The sequence below is a fragment of the Dermatophagoides farinae genome, chromosome 6, assembly GCF_024713945.1.
Source record: "Dermatophagoides farinae isolate YC_2012a chromosome 6, ASM2471394v1, whole genome shotgun sequence".
Taxonomy (NCBI): Eukaryota; Metazoa; Arthropoda; class Arachnida; order Sarcoptiformes; family Pyroglyphidae; genus Dermatophagoides; species Dermatophagoides farinae.
In genome coordinates this window covers 4703834-4723062 of record NC_134682.1, presented here as the reverse complement: position 1 = coordinate 4723062, position 19229 = coordinate 4703834, and the positions used below count along the sequence as shown (strand labels likewise).

Sequence of the window (19229 nt, the reverse complement as noted above, 5' to 3'; positions counted from 1 at the left end):
TCATTCAAAAGATGGCGCCATTGCTACAATGATCACATGTTTTTTTTTGTATTCGACATTTCAACAACGTTTTTGCCACTATCATTTATATTCATTTGAGTTGAATTTTTTTTTCTTCCTAAAATTATTATCATGGCCAATCCGGTTTTCTTTCATAATCTACGACAATTTAATCGATTAAATCTACCTCGATTATTGAATAATAATGGATTCACAAGTTTCGAATCAAAATGTTTGACCGTACCACCTACATCAATGACAACAACGATTAATTTACAATCAAAACGGCAATTATTTTCCGATGAAGTACTTGGCGTGGATCGTTTCGTACAATTACGGCAACAAGTTAGTCAACGTTTTGGTTCGCAAAAACCAATATTTTTCGAACGTCTTGCCGAACATATTGCCGATGATAAAAATGCGATACTTTCGGAAGATTTGAAAAATCTCCTATTCTTATGCGACAATACCGATGATCATATTGATCTGTTGAAACGAGCGATTGATAAATTTGAAAAACAAAATCAATCATTGCGTTTTGGTCTATTTCAATTTGGTCCGGTTGTAATGCGTTTAGCACGACACCTGAACAATGTCGATATGGCCATGTGGATTTTTAAACCGGTTCGTTTTTTTTTTGAATAATCGAAGTTTACAATTTGATTATAATTCTTTCTTTTTTTTCAAATTTTAGAAATATAAAGAATTTTTCACACAAATAAGTTCCGTTACAATAGCGATGGACATACTATTGGAAAATGGCCGTTATCAGGATGCAATGAAATTATTTGATTATGCAACCAACAAATTTGATTTCGATGTTAAATATCCGGTGGATTCGGCCGTACTATATTTTGCTGCATGCTATAAATTGGTATGTTTTTTCTTTACTCGAGAGAAAATCTGTTGAAATTTCCAATTTTTTTTTTAAATATATTTTGATCTCTAGAACACAACCGAGTCATTTGAATCGGCTTTCCGTGTACTGCGATCTATTCAAATGTCAAATAATCAGGTTAAATTACGTGGTCTATATTGTTTCCTTACATTGGCGATTCGCCAGAATCATCCAAATATTACATTGGAAGTAATAAGGAATTTGAATTTAAAAACAATGAATATTATAATGCAAAGTATACGATTATTAGCATTGGCACGTATTAACCGATTGAATGATGTGGCCGATATTATTCAATTTCAATTGAACAAAGATAAACCGAAAAAATATCAAATCATATTCAATGATGTATTGGCAGAAATTCTTGAGATTGTCAAAAAAAGTGATGACAAACACAAAGAATTGGTAACGAAAATTGATTCATTAGCAAAACGATTACAGGAATCAAATATGATTGAAATGGATCGTACATTGGATGATGCCATCATGTCTACTATACATTTTCAACGTCGAAAATTTCGACAATCATCATCAACAGCTAATGATGATGATGAAGATAATAATTCATCCGAACAACAACAATGGCGGCAACAAGGGACTACAATATAGGGATCAAAAAAAATTTTTTTTTGAAAATTTCTGTCTTGTTCTATACAAAAAAAGACTTCTTTAATTTTGTTTTGTAAAGAAAAAGAGAATTGAAAATTTTAAAAATGAATTTAAAAAAAAAGAATTTAGCTATTAATTTAAAGACATTTGAATTGATTGTTGTTTCCGAAAACTTTTAGAAATTAAAAATTCATCATTCATTCAGTTGCATCATCACGTGAAACCGAAATCGGTTCAGCCAATGTCTCGACGGTACAATCGGCAATTTTCACTTCTTTTTGTGGACGATCTTGTGGATTGGTTTCCAATTTTTCAATTTTTCTCACCACAGACATTCCTTCCAATACTTTGCCAAATACAACATGACGGCCATCTAACCATGGTGTTTTTTTACATGTTATAAAAAATTGTGATCCATTCGTATCTTTACCAGCATTGGCCATTGATAACCAACCGGCACCATAATGTTTTAATTTGAAATTTTCATCCGGAAATTTTTCACCATAAATACTACGACCACCGGTACCATCACCGCGTGTAAAATCTCCACCTTGTATCATAAAATCGGCAATTACACGATGAAATATGCTACCTTTATAGCCGACAAGTGATTTGCCATCATCAGTATTCTATTCAGGACAAGAAAAAGAAATGTATAAATTGATTGATTGAAAAAAAATTATTCAAACCTCAGTCTGATGTTTAATACAAAGTTGTTTAAAATTTTCTGCAGTTTTCGGTACCGTTTTACCAAAAAGACCGATACGTATTTTACCTGCCGATTCACCACCAATCGTTATGTCGAATGTAACAATATCCGTTGCTTTCGGTCCTTTTGGTTTCGTATCATCTGCTGCTGGAGATTGTGCAATACATTCATGTGTGAATGTAAACGAAATGATTACTAAAAATAATTTGATAATATTTCCTTTCATCATCATCAATCAATTAATAATAATAATTTCGAATGAATGAATGAATGAATAGAATGCGGCTGCAGAATGGAATGTCGTGGATGATGTCTGTTTTTCTATATACAAAAATAAAAATAAAAATATCAACCACTGTTTAACATTTAATTCTCTCACAAAGAAACACGTCATATACCTTTTTTAGAAAAAAAAATAATCTGGAAACTTCTTTCTTTTTTTTCGTTCTGATCGATTAATCAATCAAAAACCTATATGATAAGCAACCACCTCAAACAGACAATGTGATGAAACTATTTGCACTTTTTTATTTCTTTTTCTAATCAATTTACAGTCGAAATAGCCATAATGATAAAAATAACACCAAAGTATTGCTTGTTTTTTTTCTGAAATATTTCAATGTTGTTTTTTTTTTTTGATTCTCACAGATGTTTTTATTGAAAATTTAATCATCACTATATAAATAAGATATGGTAGTTTTTATTGGACAGCCTTCTTTTAAATGATAATCACTTTGGTAACTGTTGAATGAGATAAAGAGAACAATGGATTGTAAAATACATATCAGTGATGATTTTTTAGTACCAATAACATTGGATATTTATGATTCTTGTCAGCCGTTTCATTTACGATTCCAAATGGATCTTAATAATAATAATAATCATCACCTTAATCAAAGCCCAAGCCAAATTCAAATCAATAATCATGAACTTATTCAACGATTACCTCAAGCACAACCAATTCTTGATTTTGATGATGGAACAATGGAAACAGCAACGGAAAAAGTTCCTTCCATTGATTCATTACCAATCGAATGGATAAATCAATTGGAAAATGATGATAAAATTGACCAAGAAACAACAACAGCAGCAGCAGTAACAACTGTTAAAGATAATAATAAAGTGGTACGACGAAATCAAAATCGTGCACAAAATCTATTATTACTGGCATTGATACAGAATTCTATTGAAAAAAATAATGGTAAAGATTTGGTGAATAAATTGTTTGATGATTTGAAAAAGTTTACCAGTCAAACATTTCAATGGCGAAAAAATCGTAAACTATTCGATAATCTAAGCAAAAGAATTGAACACAAAATTTTCGAACACTTATCATTCATAACAACGAAAACGATACGTGCAATAGATTCGAATCAACCGAGACCATTATTATTTGATTCAAGAAATTATTATGATGAAGATCGTTATGCAAAAGAATTTCAAGAACTTGAAAGAATTGGCGGCGGTGGTAAGTTTATTAATTTATCTGATCTGTTATTTTTCGTAATGATTTTATTTCTATGAAAAATAGGAAATGGTAAAGTGAATAAAGTACAACATCGAGTGGATAAACAACAATATGCAGTGAAAATAATTCATTTAAAACAAGGACAATTGGATAAATTGAATCGTGAACCAATTATTTATGCACAATTATCTCATTTAAATGTTGTTGAATATAAAACATCGTGGATACAGAATTGTTCATCAACAATGGTGAATGTCAATGATGGTCATGATCACAATGACGAACCGACAACGACAAGTACTGGCAATAACAATCTACTTGGTGATGACTTGATTGAAATCATTTCATCCAAATCAATCAATGATACGAAAATGAAAGAAAAAAGTAAATTTTTTCGTTCTTCAAATTCATCATCATCATCCTCGTCATCATCATCATTATCGTCGTCGGTCAAAGATAATGGAACGAAAATGGTTAAAAATGTTGGAAAACAAACGGATGAAAATAAAAGGGAAACATTTCTTTTCATACAAATGGAACTTTGTGGCCAAAATCTTCGTGATTATATTGAAAATCGGAATAAATCATTTAAAACAATTGATAATTTGAATCTATCCGTAGAATTGAAATGGTTCGCACAAATTCTTGCCGGCGTTCGTCATATACATGATAAACAACTAATACACCGGGATTTAAAACCATCAAATATTCTGTTTACATTAGATGGAAAACTATTGAAAATTTGTGATTTTGGTCTTAGTTCTTGGAGTCTAAATGCTTATTATAAGCCTGTGCAATCATCATCATCATTATCCATCAATAATGATCATCATCTACAAACATCGCTATCGTTCGGTATGGGTACACCATCATATGCAGCACCTGAACAATTGAAACAATCAAAGTATGATCATTGTGTTGATATCTATAGCTTGGGTATCATTCTATTTGAATTAATCTATCCATATGGTTCTGGTATGGAAAAATCATTGATGCTTGATAAATTAAAAATCCAAAGAATTCTACCATCAGAATTCAATGAAAATGATCTTTATAAAATGTTTGGAAAATTAATTCTTGCCATGACCGAACGAAATCCGGCAAAAAGAATCAAAACAATCGGTGTGATTGAAAGAAAATTGTCATCGATCCATTTTCAATTGAAACGTAAACCAAGTAATAGAAAATCACAGTTAACGTTACAACAAACGCAAAAACAAGAAATTATACGACTAAAACGAGAAAAAAAACAAGATACCGAAAGAATTGCCGCATTAGAAAAAGAAATTCAAATTCTTAAATCTGAAATCAATAATAATAATAAGAATCATAACAATAATGGGGATGATTTATGTGAAAAGTCATCATCATCATCGTCATCACTAACCAAGAATCGTTCGGAAAAAAAATTTAAATTTTTTCACAAATCAAAGTAATCAATCAAACTGCCAATGTTTTTTTTGTTTTTCTTCAAAAAAATTAATTAAATCAAATAATTAAAAGATTTTTTTGTGCATTATAAATACACAATGTCAAATGTTTTATTTCGAATGTTTTTTTTCAATTTTTCTCTTTTCTAAAAATGATTATGCCCAAAAATAATGAATGGAGGCATTCATATTCCATTACCATCATCATGATCATCATTATTATAATGATGGAAAATATTGAACATATAAATCAACAAGAACATCCACCAATAGTTGCTGTGAATTCCGGTATAAGTTGTAGTAATTCAGAAGCAAATATTGACAAAATAACCGCAGCAATAGGCATTGTATATGATAATATATGGCAATATACTAAAAATCATATGATTATTGTATATAAAGCAGTGAAAACCAGTTATGATGCAACTAATCATCGATTATATCTACATGATGGTCAAATGATATCGTTGGAAAAAAGTTATCCATCATTTTTTAGTAAATCCGATGAAAATTTAAAACAAGTTTGGAATGAAATGTCCACAGATGAGAATGGTGAATATATGCGTCGTTTTATATCATTGGGTTTGTTTGCTGATCAACAATCACAATTTGCATTGAATTTTATGATTAGTTCGGATGGAAAAAAATTTCGCAATATTCTATTTCGTGGTTCATTAGGTACGATAAAATCTGAACAACGAAAATATCCACAAACATCACATCAATCAATTATTATTATTAGTAGTGGTAAATCGGATCATTTTGCATCATTATTGATCACCATTGGTCATAATAGTGAATCGAATACAGTGCAAGTAAATTGGGATGTCGAAATGAACAGACCGATTGGTTATCTTTGTTTTTCACTTTCACAACGGAATGCATTCCGATTGCAAGAACAACAACGTCATTGTAATACAACCACATTTCTATTGCAAGCTGTACATTATGGATTTATTGCTGAAAATACTGTCTATTTGGTTGGAACAAAATATGAAGAACAATATGTAATTTATACGGATAAAATGGTATTGGAAAAACGTAATCATGAATCAAGATTTTGGATTAAAAAATTACAAGATTTTTTCCATTGTCAATCACCACCATCACAATTTGTGAAAGAATCAGATTCAATACCAAAAGAACCATGGCCAATTGTTGGTGCTGGACAGCAACCATCCACAACAATTAAACCATTTCAACGTGGACAAAAACCAACACAACCACCAACTGTATTAAGTGGTCAAGGTGATCAACAACAGCAACATCAACTACAAGAATTACCTGAATTACCAGAATTGTCAAAATCGGATAAATTCTATCGTCTTTTAACATTGGTTATTTTTACAGTGAAAAATATTCTAATGTTGATTATCTTATTTGTTGTTTTTTATATTGTTAAACAACGTGAACGTAAAGCCGGTATTGTTGTTGATGGCCGTGGTGGTGGTGGTATTGGTGGTAGTGGTGGATCAAGATTTTCATCATCAATGTCATCATCATCAAATCTATCATCAACATCATCATCATCATTTTCATCACGTGCATCATCCAGAGGATCATCGACAGCCGGTTCAACATTATTAAGTGGTATGTCATCATCATCAAGAATGACATCAGGTGTACGATCTAAATTTTCACCATCTAAAATGGGGGGTGGTAAACGAAAAAAAGTATCACCATTTTCAAAAATGGGTGGTAAAGGTAAACGAAAAATTGGATCATCAGCAGTAGGATCATCATTTGCATCATCAGCTGCATCATCGGCTGCATCAAAAATGATGAAGAAAAGATCAAGAAAATAAATCAATAATCAATCAATCAATAAATAATTAATGTGATGATTGAAAATTTCAATTTCAACAAAATAAAAAAAAAAATAAAAATAAAACAAACGAGAAAAACAATAAAAAAAAAAAATTTCAACCGGTTGATCAATCAACCAACCAACTAAATGTCAATGTCCATTCAACACTCTCATTTCATTCTATTTAGTCTTGTTTCTCTCAATTCGTCATCACCTTGAATCATATTGTTGTTGTTGTTGTTATCATTGGCAACACTATCATCAAAAATTATTAGAGAGAAAAAAAAACGTTTGTTGTGTTGTTTATATCAAAAATGAGTTATAAACACACATTTTGTATCCGATTTTGATGAATCAAAATTCTTTATCATCATCAAACACTCATACACACACACACACAGTACACAGTGTATCGACGTCATTTCCAGAAAATTTTTATTTACAAATGATTTGAACAACGACAATAGAGAGACGGAAAAAAAACCCCGTCAACAATCAAATTGCTTAAATATACTGAAATTCAAAAACAATATAGCAACAGTGTGGTTCTTTATGGTGGGATATCAAGAAGATATGGTTCCAGAAAAAAATAAATTCTCATTGCCATTATTCATTTCTATATAGTGAATTTCAAGAATTCAATGAAATATTCACTTCAGCAACAACACTTGATGCTCATGCTCTTCTCAATTTTTTTTTTATAACGAAACTCAATCCATATCAAGATTGTCCTCCATCTTTATTTCGAGTTGTTGTGTATGTATGTATGAGTGTTCTCAAGTTCCAACTTGGATTCTTGAATTCTTTTGAAATGAAAATGTCATAAGTACAATCGTATAATCGTTCAAAAGAATCTCGTTCTTTTTTATATTAAAAAAAATTTAAACGAAAAAAAATTGAAATTTAATCAAAGTTATTGTGTGTGTGTGTGTGTGATAAACACCTACCAGTTTTCAACGTGATTTAATCCAATTTATGTATTTAATTCAAAAACATTCAAGAATATATCGAAAATGGCATTCCATTCATCATTAGTATTCTTCAGTATTATTGTTTTGATATCATTATCATGGAATCTGGTTACAGCACGACAACATCTAGAAAAAGAAAATGAATATGCTGAAAATAGTAAATATTTTCCAATGTTAATGCCAGATGTACGACCTATGCAACCAGAAACCTACCTTTGTACGGCATTTAGAATGCCACGTTATGAACATGAATTTATTGTTGAATATTTGCCGAATGCAACTAAACAAACAGCACATCATATATTGATATATGGTTGTCAAATACCCGGTTATTATGAACGTGATACACCACGTGCTGTTTGGGATTGTGGTGAAATGACATTTGCTAATAATCATCTTGATGATGATGATGATGATCAATCAATTGATCCATCGGAAAGGGAATTTTTTCCACGTGGACCAGTCTGTAAAGGACAATCACAAATTGTCTATAGTTGGGCTATGGATGCACCGGCATTAAAACTGCCAAAAGGTGTTGGATTCAAAGTTGGTTATGGATCAGATATCAATTATCTCGTATTACAGGTTCATTATGCACATGTTCATCGTTTTCGAAGTAAGTTCATCTGTATATGAAACATTTTTGATAATATTTTTCATTTAAAAATCAGATGGTGATACCGATCATTCAGGAATAACGTTACGAATGTTACCACAGGAAACACAACAGTAATTGATGAAATTTAAAAAATGATGATGTTCATTTCATTTCATTTTATTTTCAAACTTTAGAATCGATAAATTGGCCGGTGTTTTGTTATTGGCTACCGGTGGTGTGATTCAACCACATTCACTTGGTAAATAAAAATAAAAATTGATCATCATTTTTCGAATCAACTTTTTTTTGTTTACCAATTTTTCTAGACTATTTTGACAGTGCATGTCAAATGCGTGAAAATATTATTATACATCCGTTTGCATTTCGAACACATACACATAAATTAGGTAAAGTGGTCACTGGTTATCGTATCGATCGTAATAATCGTTGGCAATTGATTGGTAAAGGCAATCCCCAGTTGCCACAAATGTTTTATCCAATTCATGAAACAATTTCTATACACCCTGGTGATATGGTTGTTGCACGTTGTACGATGTATAATAATCAATCACATCCAGTACAAATTGGTTCCACAGGTGATGATGAAATGTGTAATTTTTATATCATGTATTATTTTGAACGTATGGATCATAATCTTAAGAAGAAAATTTGTTTCACCGCTGGACCACCAAATTTTTATTGGGATAATGTTTTTCGTGTATCAAAACAGATTACAGAAGAAACGAATAAATTTCCATGAATAAACGAAAATTGATTCAATCAATCAATTAATCAATCAATCTGGTCAAAACAGTGAACAAAAAGAATTTCAAATCCAAAACAACAACCAAAATGGAAAAAATTTTTCATTTATCTATAAATTATTGTTATCGCTTATTATTATGATGATGATCAATGATGGTGAAAATGATAAATTACAACCACAAACACAAACACACCCCTCACATACAAGAAAAAAAGGTTATTTTGATTTATATTAAAAAAATCAATTTTTAAATGAAAAGAAAATCTAAGAAAATCATTCGATTCAATATATTCGATTAATTGGCCCGTAAACGTTTGGTTGATGGTGGTTCCATTTCCAGTTCTGATTGTTGTTGTTGTTGTTGTCTATCATCATTATCCATTAAACATTCGATTTCATCATCATCATCATCATCATCTATTAAATCGATAGTTGACATTTTTTGCTGTTGTTCATCCAATGATGATGATGATGATGATTCGATTGTTTTTCGTTTCAATTTTGTTATTCGATTTTCTTCTTCATCAACACCATCAATGATTGTTTCAATATCATTTTGTCCATTTTGTTGATTATTATCAGCTGTTTTTTGTTGTTGTTGCTGTTGTTCTTGATGAATTTTATTCAATTCATTTTCATCTAACAATACACGAAATAAATCACCATTTAATTGTTCTTCTTCATCCAATGTAAATTGTACATTTCGTAGCCGTATGTTTACTTGGAAATCTTGTTCTAAATCTTGAATATTCAAACAAATATTATCATAAAAATATCCTAATGATTCCAATGTTGTCGAACGATAAAATGATGTTGATTCTTTCAATTCATCTTCATCGTCAGCAGCATAGATCATTTTCTTTAAATCATAACAATTAATATCCGGGGCAACGGTTTTAAATTTTTTCATTACTAATTGTTCAATCAAATCAGCTAATGTAATTTTTGCAAATGATAATTCTACGATTACTTCACGAACTTTTCCAGAACAAGCCAGACAATTGGTAATTGGTGGTAATAATTCTTCAATAGCTGTTTTGCTTAAATTTGGTAGATTTTTATTCGAAATAAACACGGAAAAACAATTCATCATAATACTAGTGGATTCTTTAGCCAATTCCATTTCGGTTGGTTTCCATTCTGATTCTTTGAAAATTCTTTGCGGTAATAATGATTGCAACAAGCGAATCGATTCAAGCAATACATAACCACCACCAACAATTGCATTTGTTGTCGATATAGCCGGTATAATATTACCAGCTAATGATTTGACTTCAAATTTTGATTTTCTTGCTATATAAAAACAATAACAACGAAAATTTGAAACAGATGTTACAAAATCGACAGCAATATCATCATCTTTATCCCATTCAAGGCAACCACCACCACCACCACCACCATTACATTGTTTTAACCGATCTTTTAGCTTTGAAAGACTTTCAATAAATATATCTAAACATTCATTCATTGTCCATAAACGTTGATCATTGATTATTTTCGATGATGATGATGTCGTTTGACCATTACCATTTGATTCTTTATCTTGCTGCGGCAATTGTTGTTGATCTTCAAAACGAATCTTTCCATTAATAATTTGATCATATGACAATTCTTGTGGTTCATGACGATTTTTACGATTTTCCCATAAATTTTTCATTCCTTTCAGGTAACGAATATCATGATAAAAGATTTTATTAAATAAACATTTTGGATCATAATCATTGGATTCAACAAATTGTCTTGTAGTTTGATGATTCATGTTTAATTGTTGTTGTTCATTATAATCATTTTGATCGTCGTCATCATTTGTAATGACCGTTGCATCTGGACTAATATCTTCATCACTTTGTCCAAATAATTGTGCAAATAAATGCTTGGCCCATACAATACAATGTATTGGTAATGATGGTGTATTACGAATCGTACATGATGCATAGGAATTTTCATCTTTTTTTGGTGGTATACATTCAAAACATTTCGTTACGCCACCTTTGATCAACGTAACATTGCCAAAATAACCAGCCGAACCAGATTCAATTAATGGACGATCGGCAGCTAAACAAAGACGATTCACATGTACACGTGTTGTATTATTATCCAATGCATTTATAATGAATGTGAATTGTTGATAAAATTGTCGATCATATTTAAGATTCAATATTGAATCATGAATTGGTTCAATTATCGATAATGGTTTTTTGGTCAATGGATCATGATGTGCAAAACGTTCGATAGAAATTTCAGCTGCAACAACTGCTTTAGATTTACCAACATGTGTTTTATTATACAGAAATTGTCGATTCAAATTCGATACATCAATTGTATCTAAATCAATAATTGTAATACGTGGAAATCCACTTAATATAAGACCTTTTAATACTTCACAACCAATACCACCGGCACCAACTAATAATATATTTGATGATTTAATTCGTCGAACTATATCTTTATCACCAAATGTTAATTGAAGAATTTGTTCACTATTCAACAATATTGATGATGTTGACATTTTGTTCGATTATTCGATTTAGTGTTGGAAATATATTTAATCAAAACGAATAAAATCCTTACAGCTGTAGAAACAAATAATGATTCAAGATACATAAGACAGATGATGATGATTATGATGACGATGATGGTGATAATTAATGGTCATGAATGGTCGTGTTATGTTATAATCATCAAATAATTTTCGCCGCAGCTCCATTGATCACAAAAGACAATGAAAAAAAAATTGTGTAAAAAGCATTGTAAAAAAAATAGAGCCTAAATTCAAGATGTTGCTCATAGATGACGAACATATTTATCGTGTTTTCGCAGTTTGAAATTGTTTTTTTTTCATTCAACAATATCCAATCATTGTACCATTCATAAACACCATTCACTTTTTGGATTTGTAAAATTTGATTTTGAACACATGAAAATAGGGTAATGCATAATTTGTGTTCCATTATTTCTACGCACACACACACACAAAGTATTCTTTTTCATTTGTTTATTCTGATTTGATTGAAATTTATCTAACAAAATTCATTCGATCAATTAACATCAAAGATGTCTGATCAAGATGATTTCATGTGTGATAATAGCGATGATAGCTATGATTTGGTATGTTTATTTTCTTTTGTCAATTTGTTTACATGACATATATGATTTCATCATTGAAATATATAGGAATATTCTGAAGATTCCAATTCTGAACCCGATGTTGATTTAGAGAATCAATATTATAATTCTAAAGCATTAAAAGATACACCGGAAAAAGCATTGGAAAGTTTTCAACAAGTATTGGATCTGGAAAATGGTGAAAAAGGTGAATGGGGATTTAAAGCATTGAAGCAGATGATTAAAATTAATTTTCGACTCGTAAGTTTTATTTTTGATTCATTCATTCAATAATTCATTGAATAACTTGCAGGGCAACTATGAAGAAATGATGCGACGTTATAAAATGTTATTAACATATATAAAAAATGCTGTCACTCGTAATTATTCGGAAAAATCAATCAATTCAATATTGGATTATATATCGACATCAAAACAGATGGTTCTGTTGCAGAATTTCTATGAAACAACATTGGATGCATTGAAAGATGCTAAAAATGATCGTCTTTGGTTCAAAACGAATATAAAGCTTGGAAAATTATATTATGAATGTAAAGATTTTAAGAAATTGTCTAAAATTCTTAAACAACTACATCAATCATGTCAAAATGATGATGGTAGTGATGATCTGAAAAAAGGTACACAACTATTGGAGATTTATGCATTGGAGATTCAAATGTATACGGAACAGAAGAATAATAAAAAATTAAAGGTAAAAACAAAATCATGGTGGTTTTTTTTTTGAATCAAAAAATTTTTTTTTTCATTTTCAATAGAAACTTTATGAAAAATCATTATGCATCAAATCGGCCATTCCACATCCACTGATAATGGGTGTGATTCGTGAATGTGGCGGTAAAATGCATCTACGTGAAGATGAATACGATAAAGCACATACGGATTTTTTCGAAGCATTCAAAAACTATGACGAATCCGGCTCGCCAAGACGAACGACTTGTCTTAAATATTTAGTTCTAGCCAATATGTTAATGAAATCCGATATAAATCCATTTGATTCTCAAGAAGCTAAACCATATAAAAATGATTCAGAAATATTGGCAATGACCAATTTGGTGAATGCATATCAAAATAATGATATACATGAATTTGAAAAAATTATTCGTCAAAATCGTCGTACCATAATGGATGATCCATTCATCAAAGAACATATTGAAGATTTAATGTGTAATATTCGTACACAAGTATTGATCAAATTGATTAAACCTTATACACGTATACAAATACCATTCATAGCGAAAGAACTGAATATTGATGTTTCGGATGTTGAAAGTTTACTTGTATCCTGTATATTGGATAAGTAAGTTTTTTTTTATTTTTCAAAAAAAAAATTCCATTCAATTAATTACCATTTTTTTACCATCATCACCACACAGTGTGATCAAAGGACGTATCGACCAGGTGAATCAGGTGCTTGTATTGGAAAATTGTCGCCAAGAAGATCAAACACGTTATCAGGCATTGGAAAAATGGGCTAATCGTTTATCGAATCTACAACAGGCAATTGTATTTAAAGTTTAACAAATGATAATGACCACCACCAATCACAAACATGAAAAATAAAATTGAAAAATATTTTTTTATTTTAATTATCATGATTATTATATTATTTTATTACTAATGATGATGATGTGAACGCATTGATGATCGTAATGAACGACTAGTCGATTCGGCCATTGCATATTCACGTACAATCCATGGATGATTGGTTATGTTAATCATACGTATTCGACGATTTGAATCTGGATTAAGCATTGAACGTACAAGTTGTTTATATTCATTTGATGGCTGTTGTCGTGTTCTACGAAATGCCGATTCCCATGCTATTTTTTTATCCATCATTGATTGTATAATAAATTCTTGTGGTTGATGAAAATTAAATGGTAATTCCATTGATAACATTTGAAATAATGTAATGCCCAGTGCCCAAACATCGGCCGCAAATGGATTATATGGTTTTGATTGTAATAATTCGGGGGCCATAAATACCGGTGTACCACAAATAGACATTGCTAATTGTTGTTGATCAGTAACGACTTTACTTAGACCAAAATCTGTAACAACTAGTAGATAATCACCAGAAATAGAATTACGATTTGAACAAAGAAGAACATTTTGTGGTTTAATATCACGATGTGCAATGCCAACGGAATGCATGTGATTGATACCGCAAAGAATTTGTGCAAAATATAAACGACATTTTTCTTCCGTAATAAGTGTATTACGATTTCGAATGAATTTATATAAATTTCCACCATCAGCTAATGCCATAAATATGTACATTCGATTAAAACCATTACCTTGTACAACAAAATGACAATAAACTTTTATCACATATGGATGTCGTACACGTTCAATAGTTAATAGTTCGTTTTTATTTTCTTCAAACACATTACGATGAAATGTTCGATCCATTTCAATTTGTTTACATGCCACTTTCATTTCTTTTCTTAGATCATGTGCAATGTAAACAACACCATAAGCACCACGATCTAATTCACGAATTAATTCATAACCAAATGATCGTAATACATCTTCTGGACGACGATATGGACCAAATGGTATCTCATAGAAACGTGTTACATTACGATGTACTAATTTTGGTCTTCGTAGATTTGGTTTTTGTTCTTGTTGTTGTTGCTGTTCACGATCATGTTTTGTAGATGATGGTCGTCGTTTTGGATTTGTTTTCGATGAACTATGTGTTTCTTTTGATGACGACGACGACGACGACGATGATGATGACGATGATGAAAATGCCGGTGATGATGATAATTGTGTTAAAGAATCTAGTGTTGATTCCATTGCACCCATCAGGATCATAGGCAGCCGTCATAAATTTGAAAACTTCAGCAAATTTTCACAATGATTTTAACCATTGTTTTTAATATTAAATGTCGCGGTATTGTTTCGCAAAAAAAAATTCGAATATTTTCAATGGTCAGAATACGTTGTTTTCGAAAGGGACACAGCCAAAGAAAGATTTTTGTTTGATTTATTTTTTCTTTCTTTTGATTCAATTAAAAAGAAAAATGAAACGACAAAAAAATTCCATCCAAAATCGACCAAGTTGTTCACGATCGGAACAACAAATTGATGATGAACAATTCGAAGAAGATCGTAGACGTATACAAACGAATATTCGTGATAAATTCAAAGAAGAAACAATGATTGGTAAGAATATTAAATTCAGACTAAAATCGAGACTATTGAATTGATTTTTCTTTTTTTTCGAATCTTAGTAGTTAAATCAATTGATGATTTTTCTACTGTCGATAAGGCATATGAATATATTCGACAATTATGTCTACAATCATGGTTGATAAAACAACGATCATTACCACCAATAGTTTGGCGTCATCAATTATATTCATTATTCGAGGATTCATCTAAAGTTGATGTTGCATTAGAAACATTGATTGATGAGGATCAAATTCGAATAATTTGTCATGGAGAATCATCACGTGAAAACGATGCAATCATAAGAATTGATGATTTTATCCGTTATTATCAAAAGGATTCCGGATCAAAAAATTTATTCATTGAATTATTCATGACAAAAATTGTACGACGTATAAAACATACTGAATATAGTGATAAACAATTGAATGATGCTGGATTTCTTTCCGAAGCTCTTTCAAAATTATCATCATTAGGTATGCTCACTAAAAATGATCTAGATCATCGCCAATTATCATTTGCTGGCATCGGTATTATGGTTCAAACATTGAATAATGGCCGCGAACAATTGGTTAGAATTTTGAAAAAATCCAAATATTCACAATTATTACAAAGTGAATTGATCAAACGATATGAATGTCAACAACAACAACAACGAAATCTTAAAGAATTAAATCAATTTGGTCTAGAATTTCATCTATATGATCTTTATGGACGGAATAGTCTTGTCCACCGACAGTCGCAAACAAATTTACCCGGTGATTCAATGATTCAGCTAATAATTCGATAATAAATTAAATTTGATTATCGAAATGAATAAATATATTCATTAGCAGTGGAAATTTTGGAAAAAAAATTCCGTTTTTTTCTTCTTCGTCGTCGTCATTCGCAACCACGCAACAACCACAAACGAAATGCAATACATTTCCATTATGATCAGTTATGTTATGGGAATAATAATGATAATTTATCCAGAAATTAGCCATCAAAATGAAGCCGAAACATTAGAAGATTTTCTACATTCACATGGTATTTATAAAGATGATAATATTGGTTATCAAAAATTTGGCCTACACACATGGTATCATTCATTGGTGGATGTGAAAAAACATGACCATATAAAATGTGGTTATGATAAGAATTTGTTTGAAAATACCGTATCTATAGCTGTTATTATGAATCGTATATATCAATTTACCACCAGTACATATGGTAAAAAATTAACAGAAAGTAGAGATCCAACATATGTTGATGTTATAATCTATGATCAAGCACGTTATCGTTATTCGAATGAAAAAAATCATTTACATCTTTATGATGGCTATAAACTTGGTGTTAATCAAATTATCACCGATTATGATTATATGGGCAATTTTCAAAAACGTTTAACAGATTTATATTGGGGCTATCCACAGACACGTAAACAGCGGCTAACCACATCGTTAATATGGCAAAGATATAAAGGTTTCAATTTTTTTAGCCGTCTTTTGTTATGCTGTAATCGTTTCTGGTTGGTGGGCGAATTTCCATCATCCAATGATGGTAATGCAATGGACAGTGACAATGATCTACATTATTATGATTATCATTCATTAAGATCAACACAAAGCTATCATATGGTGGTCATTTCATATGGTGATCAAGTTTTAAATATGATTCATGAACAAAATACTGATGTTATTAAAATCATTGATTTCAATATGACAACACATTTATCAACATTATGTTATGGTGTACATTCAACACAAATGTTACGTATGATAAGTGAAACAAATAATTGTCAATATTTAGAACCATTCGAAGTGATGTCCAAATCATTGATCAGTTTAATTCGTTCATTTCAATATGGTTTCATTGTGTTAACGAAATTAATATTGGTATCACGTGAACAGAATACCGTATTGATTGTTGATCGTAATTTATTGCGTATGATTGGCAAAGAATTTCCATTTCAATTGAAAAATGCAAAAGATTTTTTTAATTGTGAACAACAAAATTTTTAAAAATGAAAAAAAACAAAAATTAATTATTAAATTTTTAAATTTAATATAATCAAACACAATAATTCAGAACACATAATGATTGAATGGGTTTTGTTCCATTCATTTCCATATAAATTAAATGTTTTTTGAATTCTATTGGAAATTTTAGTTTTCGTGATTTATTATTATTTTTTTTCTCTGATTTTTGGTCATTTCTGCTTGTTTTTTTTTCTTCATCGCTGCACCATTTATATATAATTATCGAATAATGATGAAATCATCATATTTGTTGTTGATGGTATTATCATTATCATCATCAATTATTATAACGATTGTCGATTCAGATACTATTATTACTACTACTACTACTACTACTAGTACCGGTACGGGTATAAAAAACAAATTTCATAATGATGATAATAATGATGATGATGAACAGCATCCATCAAGACAAATTCTTCATAATCTTTTACATGGTAGAGATGAAAATTTTGGTAAATTAATCAAATGGAATATACCGATGTCTGTGTTGAAAGAATCCACACAAATTGATTGTGGCGCCACTAAAGATCTATTGGAAGAAAATACAATAGCAATTTCAATTTGTGATAATCATATATTTCAATTTCATCGAGATTTCAAAGTAACCATTTATCCACAATCACGGCAAAAATATTCACTACATCCGGATCGTTTACATTTAATCGATGGTTATCAAGTGGATTTAGAACGTATTGCATCAGAAATGGTCAAAAATGGTGGTTTTCGTGAACGATCACAATTTATTATGAATTATTTGCCTACAAATGGATCACGATTATGGATGTCATTAACACGTCCGGCACATGGTTTCGAATGGCGTGCACGTATTATGGTTGCCGATTATCAATCATGGATGTGTTCACAACATGCTAACCACATTGAAACTGGACCAGAATTTCGTTTTGAATATGAAATGAATGATCAACGTATTCGTACTATACCAATATCGGCTGGTACACGTTTCTTTCAGATTGCACATAGAATCGATCAAAATGATTTTTTAATCTATGCCGATGATATGTACATGGACAATGTATTCTTTGGAAAACTATGTTTAGGCTATAAAAAAGAGAATTCATTACGTTTAAGTGGCAAAAATGATTGTGAATATGGTGATGAAAATGATGGTAAAAAAAATGCATTGGTTCATTTATTGGAAACAGTTCAATATGGTTTCACGACATTCACACAATTGGCATTGATTTCACCGACAAAAGAAATGGCCATTCTGATTAATCGTAGAGTTTTAACAAATTTTGAACATGATTATACATATCATACACATAAATTGATAGATTTTTTTGTTTGCGATAAAAATCCTAATATTAAACGTTTGGATGAACCAATGAAAGATGATGATGATAAAAGACGTAAAAAACGTATGGTTATGAGAAGATATTGAGCAGAACAAAAAAACAAATGATGAAAAACAGCAGCAACAAGTGAATGATTTTGATTTAATTTTGATTTGTTTGTTTGTTTGATTATTTATTGCAATTGTTATTGTTGCTGTGTTGTTATTTTCAAATTAAATGATGATGATGTACATTTTTTTTTGTTATTTAAATTTATTTCTGAATTTTTTTTTAAAAAAATTTTGTTGATAAAATGCCATTTTACCATGAAAAAATAATAATGACGATAAT

At 30.3% G+C, this 19229-nt stretch overlaps 10 protein-coding genes across 11 annotated transcripts; 7 read left to right on the top strand and 3 right to left on the bottom strand.

Annotated features, from left to right (window-relative positions):
- The first annotated feature begins 35 nt into the window (after positions 1–35).
- LOC124494304 (pentatricopeptide repeat-containing protein 2, mitochondrial) lies at positions 36–1653 on the top strand. Its single transcript, XM_047057472.2, has 3 exons — positions 36–624; positions 695–874; positions 950–1653. The coding sequence occupies exons 1-3, from the start codon at positions 133–135 to the stop codon at positions 1505–1507; spliced, it is 1230 nt and encodes a 409-aa protein (XP_046913428.2). The 5' UTR covers positions 36–132; the 3' UTR covers positions 1508–1653.
- On the bottom strand, positions 1597–2737 carry LOC124494311 (peptidyl-prolyl cis-trans isomerase 5). Its single transcript, XM_075732023.1, has 3 exons — positions 2615–2737; positions 2197–2537; positions 1597–2136 (listed from the first exon to the last, which is right to left on the bottom strand). The coding sequence occupies exons 2-3, from the start codon at positions 2446–2448 to the stop codon at positions 1705–1707; spliced, it is 684 nt and encodes a 227-aa protein (XP_075588138.1). The 5' UTR covers positions 2449–2537; positions 2615–2737; the 3' UTR covers positions 1597–1704.
- On the top strand, positions 2721–5207 carry LOC124493772 (eukaryotic translation initiation factor 2-alpha kinase 1-like). Its single transcript, XM_047056874.2, has 2 exons — positions 2721–3684; positions 3748–5207. Exons 1-2 carry the CDS (start codon positions 2982–2984, stop codon positions 5118–5120), a joined length of 2076 nt encoding a protein of 691 aa, XP_046912830.2. The 5' UTR covers positions 2721–2981; the 3' UTR covers positions 5121–5207.
- A 2431-nt stretch (positions 5208–7638) lies between these two features.
- Phm (Peptidylglycine-alpha-hydroxylating monooxygenase) lies at positions 7639–9519 on the top strand. Of its 2 annotated transcripts, none has more exons than XM_047057474.2 (4): positions 7639–8508; positions 8564–8621; positions 8685–8749; positions 8817–9519. In XM_047057474.2, exons 1-4 carry the CDS (start codon positions 7935–7937, stop codon positions 9248–9250), a joined length of 1131 nt encoding a protein of 376 aa, XP_046913430.2. In that variant the 5' UTR covers positions 7639–7934; the 3' UTR covers positions 9251–9519. The 2 variants fall into 2 exon arrangements, with proteins under 2 accessions (XP_046913430.2, XP_075588137.1); XM_075732022.1 differs by having other exon boundaries at positions 7664–8499.
- Positions 9353–11765, bottom strand: Uba2 (Ubiquitin-like activating enzyme 2). Its single transcript, XM_047056873.2, has one exon. It carries the CDS (start codon positions 11763–11765, stop codon positions 9552–9554), a length of 2214 nt encoding a protein of 737 aa, XP_046912829.2. The 3' UTR covers positions 9353–9551.
- A 435-nt stretch (positions 11766–12200) lies between these two features.
- alien (COP9 signalosome complex subunit 2 alien) lies at positions 12201–13968 on the top strand. The gene is made up of 5 exons (XM_047057470.2): positions 12201–12364; positions 12431–12622; positions 12675–13073; positions 13138–13679; positions 13756–13968. Exons 1-5 carry the CDS (start codon positions 12311–12313, stop codon positions 13898–13900), a joined length of 1332 nt encoding a protein of 443 aa, XP_046913426.1. The 5' UTR covers positions 12201–12310; the 3' UTR covers positions 13901–13968.
- A 28-nt stretch (positions 13969–13996) lies between these two features.
- Positions 13997–15202, bottom strand: LOC124494305 (uncharacterized). The gene has a single exon (XM_047057473.2). It carries the CDS (start codon positions 15200–15202, stop codon positions 13997–13999), a length of 1206 nt encoding a protein of 401 aa, XP_046913429.2.
- A 71-nt stretch (positions 15203–15273) lies between these two features.
- Positions 15274–16400, top strand: LOC124494308 (winged helix repair factor 1). Its single transcript, XM_047057477.2, has 2 exons — positions 15274–15553; positions 15622–16400. The coding sequence occupies exons 1-2, from the start codon at positions 15274–15276 to the stop codon at positions 16347–16349; spliced, it is 1008 nt and encodes a 335-aa protein (XP_046913433.2). The 3' UTR covers positions 16350–16400.
- A 73-nt stretch (positions 16401–16473) lies between these two features.
- On the top strand, positions 16474–17564 carry LOC124494314 (uncharacterized). Its single transcript, XM_047057483.2, has one exon. It carries the CDS (start codon positions 16474–16476, stop codon positions 17560–17562), a length of 1089 nt encoding a protein of 362 aa, XP_046913439.2. The 3' UTR covers positions 17563–17564.
- A 170-nt stretch (positions 17565–17734) lies between these two features.
- LOC124493382 (uncharacterized) lies at positions 17735–19192 on the top strand. Its single transcript, XM_047056459.2, has one exon. It carries the CDS (start codon positions 17810–17812, stop codon positions 18983–18985), a length of 1176 nt encoding a protein of 391 aa, XP_046912415.1. The 5' UTR covers positions 17735–17809; the 3' UTR covers positions 18986–19192.
- Positions 19193–19229: the final 37 nt, after the last annotated feature.